Source organism: Elgaria multicarinata, chromosome 3 (genome assembly GCF_023053635.1).
Source record: "Elgaria multicarinata webbii isolate HBS135686 ecotype San Diego chromosome 3, rElgMul1.1.pri, whole genome shotgun sequence".
NCBI classification, from domain to species: domain Eukaryota; kingdom Metazoa; phylum Chordata; class Lepidosauria; order Squamata; family Anguidae; genus Elgaria; species Elgaria multicarinata.
In genome coordinates this window covers 31,599,399-31,606,621 of record NC_086173.1, presented here as the reverse complement: position 1 = coordinate 31,606,621, position 7,223 = coordinate 31,599,399, and the positions used below count along the sequence as shown (strand labels likewise).

The 7,223-nt window shown below is 44.0% G+C and overlaps 1 protein-coding gene across 3 annotated transcripts; it reads right to left on the bottom strand.

Annotated features, from left to right (window-relative positions):
* Positions 1-1,544: 1,544 nt before the first annotated feature.
* Positions 1,545-5,190, bottom strand: LOC134396624 (cytochrome c oxidase assembly protein COX14). 3 transcript variants are annotated; one of them, XM_063123156.1, is made up of 2 exons: positions 5,139-5,190; positions 1,545-1,971 (listed from the first exon to the last, which is right to left on the bottom strand). In XM_063123156.1, exon 2 carries the CDS (start codon positions 1,964-1,966, stop codon positions 1,787-1,789), a length of 180 nt encoding a protein of 59 aa, XP_062979226.1. In that variant the 5' UTR covers positions 1,967-1,971; positions 5,139-5,190; the 3' UTR covers positions 1,545-1,786. The 3 variants fall into 3 exon arrangements, with proteins under 3 accessions (XP_062979226.1, XP_062979227.1, XP_062979225.1); XM_063123157.1 differs by having other exon boundaries at positions 5,148-5,185; XM_063123155.1 differs by having other exon boundaries at positions 5,113-5,173.
* Between the last annotated feature and the right edge of the window lie 2,033 nt (positions 5,191-7,223).

Sequence of the window (7,223 nt, the reverse complement as noted above, 5' to 3'; positions counted from 1 at the left end):
CTCCTGCCAACGACTGTCACGTTGGATAGTGGAGACAATAGAATTGGCCTACTCTATTGCTAAATTAGAGTTAGTGAAACCTGTGACAGCTCATTCCACCAGAGCTGTTTCAACGTCGGTGGCCTTCACCAGAGGTGTTCCACTGACTGAAGTCTGTAGAGCCGCAACGTGGTCCACTCCATCCACGTTTGTCAAGCACTACAGTTTGGACACCCGTGCGAGGCAGGACTGCTCATTTGGGAGGACAGTGCTTTCAGAGATCTTCGGATGATGCACCAACCCACCTCCAAAGGTATGTCAGCTTGCTACTCGCCCATATGTGTGATGCATAGAGACCACGATGAAGAAATGCAGGTTGCTTACCTGTAACTGTAGTTCTTCGAGTGGTCATCTATGCATTCACACAACCCACCCACCATCCCCACTTGGTGGTGTGAGACTTATAAATGACACTGTTTTTATTGTGGAATGTACTTTATTTTCTTTACTCTCATGTTTATGGGGGCACAACGTCGGACTCCTATAAACTGAGGTAAGGGCGGGAACCCCATGGACATGCGCGGTAGCGTGGGGGAGGGGTTCCCGCCAAAAACGTTCCACTCAGCTAGAGAAGGTTCCGGTCTGGTCTCTGCGCAGGCGCAAAGCCCATATGTGTGAATGCATAGATGACCACTCGAAGAACTACAGTTACAGGTAAGCAACCTGCATTTTTCATGTATCCATTCCCTACTGCCTCTGTAACATCTAGTTCAAACACGCCTTCTGTTGCGACATTCTGTGTTACAGATTATTAACTGTTGCTGATGGAGGAATATTGTTAGGTCATGACAATGAGGCTAATTCTACTAGATGTCAAGCAACTTTGTGTTTCACATAACATCTCATTTGGACGTCAGTCTGGGTGCCCTTGCTTCCAGGCTAAGTCCAGAGAGGGAAGCACTATTACCTTTCTCAAAGTCATAATGCATCGATGTCTAATTTTCCACCATAGTGCTCATTTCTTTAATTATTAATTATTGTTTAAAAGTTGCTCGTCACGTAACAGTGCTGCAAAAGACTGAAACTAAAGTTCCCTAAATCTTTTGGGATTATCCATCCCACTTGAAGAAAGCAGGGCCACCTTCACTTTTGGGGAGGCACTCCCATCCTCCCCAGACAAGCTCTGTTTCATGGCTAGGAAGCAGGTTTTATGTTAAAGAAGCCCAACATAAATGCTTGCAAATATATAACTATCATTTCTCTCTTACTGAATTCTCTAGCTTTCTCCCCTCCCTCACCTGACATGTCCTAGAAAGGATTAGGGGAGGAGAGTCAGGGAATCAACCTTGAATGGGTTTCTCTCCTTTCCTCTGAGGGCCAGGCACCACAAGGGGGGGAGCCGCTTAGGCATGGTCACTACTAGCAGCAAACCCACAAGACAGCTTTTTTGCAGCCATTTTGCCCTTCTCCAATCCTGCTGATCCCTAGAGCAGCAAGTGTCCATCCTACTTCATTTCCCCCCCCCTTTAAATGGATAGGAGGAAATGAAAATATAGAAGAAACCATTCTGTGGACATATCTTTTATAATTACATGTGATCAGCCTCTACAGAAAGAGAAGCTGTATGCAAAATATTTAATGACTACATAATCACATAGGCATTTCCATCCTTTTAAATGTTTTCATGTGAAATGCCCATTCTCTGTGGCAGAGATTTCCAGAGCTGTACTTTCTGATAGAAGTATCTTCTGCAGCACACCAATTTCATATTCAATAAGCATCTTATGGACAGATATTGGGATGCTGTTCAGTCCTTAACAGCTTCTGCATTTATCGCCTGCTGCTCAAGTTGCTTCAGTGCACTCCTTCTCTGAAAATATCGATATGCTCTCATACTACAGAGGTAGCCACCATACACAGTAAGGAGCATCATAGAGCCTGAAAATGCCTTGTAACCAAAATCAGCCAATTGCTTTGCAGAAGCCATTATTGCTGTGGAGAAAACAAAAAATCTGAGTCACTATTTAAGTTTGCATACCCCAAAAACTAGTAGACTATATCACGGCAATTTTAAAAACTGCTGTATACTTATAGCCCAGCTTTCCCCAATTTGTGCCCAATGTAAGATCTCTTCACCCCTGAATATCTTAAAAGAAGTTTAGAGAGAAGCAAGAAATGTTGTCCGCCTTTAGACTGACTGTGACACCCCATTCAGATTAGTGCCTCTGTAAACGGAACAATAACTACTTCACATAGTCAAGATGCAGGCAGCATCCCTTTTTAGGTGGGAAGGCACATTTCCAGTATATGTTGTTCAACAAATGTATTGACAGATGTGCATTGGCAAGTAAGTGTTCACTGTATGTATGTGCTCAAAAACATAAGTCACACAAATGTGAATTGGCCCTTGCAACCTATCTACATAGACAAGAAATTCCAGAGAATTTCTGATACATCTTGATTCAGTGTGTTGGGACATAACCACCCACTTTGCTGTTTACAGAATTGTTCATCTCATGACTGATCTTGTGGCAACCCTCTCTCAAAAATCAGATCACATCAATGCTATTACAGTAATTTTTTGCAGGACAAGCAGCTCTTCCCTGACCAAGGACATTAAGGGACAGAACCAAGTTTTGTTCTGAAATCGCTTGGGAGAATTTCTGTTCTAAAAGAAAATCACATTTTAGAAATATAAATCTGGACTGAAACAGCTTCTGGGAATATACCCACACTCCATTTTCTTTCTAGGGATTGTTCAGTCTCCTGCCCACCCCATCCATTCCCATACTTTCACTGGCCCTAACCAAACATTGCCTAGCATGAACATTCATTACTCCCTTGGTAAAAAGAGGAACAAAGGATTTTGATGTTAGATATTTTTCTCAAAAGAATTGAGTTGGAATTGAGTCTGGGCAGCCAATGGGACAAATCAATGGGAAAGGTTTAGGGGACAAATGGGAAATTCAAGAGACAAAGCAAAGGTAAAGAGTAAAAGGGTGTGGGTGTGTTGATGGTTTCAATTTGTCTACATTAAAAGATCCACTGCCTATTTACAATAGACATTCCTTTTTATTGGTTAATGTTTTATTGACTTTTGAGAAAAAACATTTCAAAGCATACTGTTGTTCAGGTTAACTAAAATACCTTACACAATCATAAGGAAAGACCTTATGATTCCATTCATTATTACCCTCTTCCTTGTCCACCTTCCCATAATCCTGTGAGTATACATGCCCCCCACTTCTATCAGCTTCATACTGCTGGGCAGTTTTAAAAGGAATAAAGTGTGAAAGATATTATACCCTTGGTGGTAACTTGAAGAATCTACCCATCTATATCACAGTATGAATTTTTTGTAGGCAATACCATATAAGAGGCATGCAGTACACTACTAAAAATACCAGTTTTAATATAGCAAGAATTACCTTAACGAAATACAAAGACACCCTCATAACTGGAGTAAATGCAATACAAATCTGAAATCATTTTCTATAGTACAAGTGGGACCTGCAACAAAATGTTGCAGTGTGGAGTACTATTCAGAATGCCAGCTGGCCATACCCTTTTCCACGATACTCCCTTTCATTCTTAGTTCCCCTTTCCCGAACTTTAGTCACCATTCCATGCCCATTGAGCATGCCTAATACTTGCTGAACTGTTTTAAGGTCCATTTCCCACCCTGGCTAACGCCTGCTGTTACATCCCTGTTATGTATGGAAGGTGCAAATTTGTCTACATTAAAAGATCCACACTCTTGGAAATGAGTTTGATATTAGTACATATGATTAAATATAAGTACTGAGCTGTTACTGGTAAATGAAACATGGATATCTAACCAAATGACTGCATTTTCTAGCTACAGAGGGAAGCCACAATTTGCTAATGAACCCTAGTTCTACAGCTCCTTTCTCCATCTGTCTTTTGAGGTGTGGGGTTAGCTTGTTTTAAGTACAGCAACTTAATAGCACCCAAGTGGTCTAATAGTGCATACCTATATGTTTCTACTCAGAAGTGAGACTCATTCAATAGGCTTTACTCCCAGGTAAGTGTGTATGATTGCTGTCTTAGTAGATCTATATCTTGCTTTTCAAGCTGAGTGTTCAAAGCCACTCACACAATTTTAAAAGCACAGATACATTGAAAACCATACACACAAAACCAATATGACTCCGCTGGAGCAGGAATATTTATTTCAATTGTCTCCCTCGCCTCCTGCCTCCTCAGATGAAAATTCTTCCCCCACTACTTTCTGAGGGTGCCATTTCTGCTTCCATTTTAAATTTCACTACTTATTCAATTTGTTCTCTTCTGTGCGAATGGTCCTTAATATCCAGTTATGCAGCAAAGGCTTGTATAGCAGGACAAATGTTTGCAGAGCATCACTACAACAATGTGTCTATGCTATGTTTTATCCTAGCCATGTTTACTTGGAAATAAGAACCATTGATTTTAGTGAAACTTGAGAGTAATCTTAACCCTGGGTCTGTTGGCTGGAGGGGAAAGGGGAAAGTGCCCCTCTGCTCAACCGCAATAGAAAACTAGTGTATCATTAAGGAGGCATTCATTTTTGTATTTATGACACTTTTACCTTTCCTTTCTTACAAGGAAGGAAAAGTGGCAAACAAGGTCCACTGCATTCATACCCCTTTATATTTGCAACACACCTGTGACTAGGTTAGGCTGAGTGGCCCAAGGTCACTCAATGAGTTTAATGGCTGATCAGGGATTTGAATCGGAGTTTCACCAATCCCAATACAACACTTAACCACTACACTGTTTTCATGAGCCCCCTTCCCCAACAGTATTTACATACAGGAGCAATTTCTCCCACCCTCCAGAATCCAGGGCAGGACACTCTTATCTCAGGATACTCCGATCTCATTCTGATGCAGGTATAGATCCGCTTTCCCCAACGTGGTGCCCTACAGATATTTCGGACTAGAACTCCTATCAATCCCCGCTAGCGTGGCCGGTGGTAGAGGATGACAGGAGTTATGGTCTGAAACTGCCAGAGGACACCACGTTGGGGACGCCTGGTATAGATCCAGCCTTAGGCGGTTATCCTGTGCCTCCCTAGGGGTACTGACACGCATGTGGCACGTGGAAGGCACACCCATCCCAAGCACTCACCCTCATCCGTGAGAATCGTTTGCTACTGCTATTACCTTGCTCCGGGCCGTTTCCACTTCCGGGTTTCCTGCACAGGGCGCCTTCTGGGTAGCGCCTCTTTGCCCTCCCCCTCCCCGGATTCTTTTAAGAAGAGTCTCGATACTGTCTGTGCATAGAGAGAGGAAAACGTAAGAGTCGCCATCCCGTAGGCTAGAACGAAACTTCCCCGGGTCCCTTCGGCGCTTTTTCCTCCCTCCCTCAGACCCACTTGAAACACGGGACCTCCAGGATTTTAAGAGTCGCTGCGCGTCCCTCCTCGAAAGTCCAAACAAAAGTCTAGAAACGGGTATCCCTGCTCTTTCTAACTGGGGTCTTATTTCGTATGGAAACTTGTAAGATTTTTGTTTTGTTTGTTTGTCGTTTCTAAACTTTAAAGTAAAGGGGACACTCCAATGCTGATATCGCCCACTGACCCCATACTGCAGGTTCAGAGGCTTTGGCTGAGAAAGTGGCTCATGGCCGAGGCACTTTTGACCTCCTTAGGAGTTGTAGTCCAACACATCTGGAAGGCCTCAGATAGCGGAAGGCTGGGTGATACGCAGGCCCCCGTGCTCTGTGGACTGATGCATGGCGCTTTAAAACACTTCACAGCTTAAAAACAAAGCAAACCACTCTTCCCATACAAAACAAGTTCTGAATTACAATTTGAATCCTTGCCTGTAGTACTACCATTGGATGGTTTTCATAGAATCATAGAATAGCAGAGTTGGAAGGGCCTACAAGGCCATCGAGTCCAACCCCCTGCTCAATGCAGGAATCCACCTTAAAGCATCCCTGACAGATGGTTGTCCAGCTGCCTCTTGAAGGCCTCTAGTCTGTGCTAGGTTGTGGACCTAGGGAGGCCCACAACCTCCCTAGGTAACTGGCTCCATTGTTGTACTGCTCTAACAGTCAGGAAGTTTTTTCTGATGTCCAGCTGGAATCTGGCTTCCTTTAACTTGAGCCCGTTATTCCGTGTCCTGCACTCTGGGAGGATCGAGAAGGGACCCTGGCCCTCCTCTGTGTGACAACCTTTTAAGTATTTGAAGAGTGCTATCATGTCTCCCCTCAATCTTCTCTTCTCCAGGCTAAACATGCCCAGTTCTTTCAGTCTCTCTTCATAGGGCTTTGTTTCCAGACCCCTGATGATCCTGGTTTCCTTTTGGTAGAGGGCGGGGACCCACGCTGTTGCTCCATAAGTCTGAGGTTACAATTTTTTGTGCAGCACCTGCTTTCGACCTGAAGGAATCCTCCAAACTGGCGTCTAAAACCAAACTAGAAACTGGATTCGACGTGTGAGTCTATCCTTTATGTAGTCTTTATGTATCTGTCGTCTTCTCCTCACGTGGCCGTAAAGCCTGGCACCACAGAGACCTGAACGGCTAGACCGTTCTGCTTCCCTCCAGTCGCGCCGCTGTACTAATTGTCGCGAAAAGGCTACCGTGATGCCGCAGTGCATTTTGGGACGTGTAGTTTTCTTGAGGCTCCTTTTTCCACTGGGGATCCGTTTGGGAGAAAAGATGGGATAAGGGGCGGAAGGTCACAGTGGACACAAGCAAAAGGGACTGAGTTACAGTCTCAGGGGAGTTGTTCTTGTTACCCACAAACTTAGCATCAAGCGCTAGGAAGTTCTCGGATAAAACGGGAGACACGATGCCCTGATGGAAACAAGTGTGAAGCCTAAATTCTCATTTATATTGTAATAAAAGGAATATTAGAGCTCTATTATCCTACTATTATTTTTGGTATTTTCTGGTGACGTCTGCAATGATAGAGGTGTACAAAATTATGCATGGTATGGTGAATGTTGCTAGGGAGACATTTTTCTCCCTCTCAAAATACTAGAACCCATGAAGGGCCCCACCAATCATCCCATGAAGCTGATTGGTGGGAGTTTCAGAACAGATAAAAGGAAGGACTTCTTCACACAGTTCATAGCTAAACTTTGGAACTCGCTTCTGTGGTGTCCTGCCCACCTGCGTCGTCTCAACTTCACCTGAGATGCCCACAAGCTACCTGACAGGGCTATCCACGCCCTGTGTGTGTGAGGGTTTTGGCCTACTGCTGCCGCTCCTGTCTCGCCTTTATTTTTT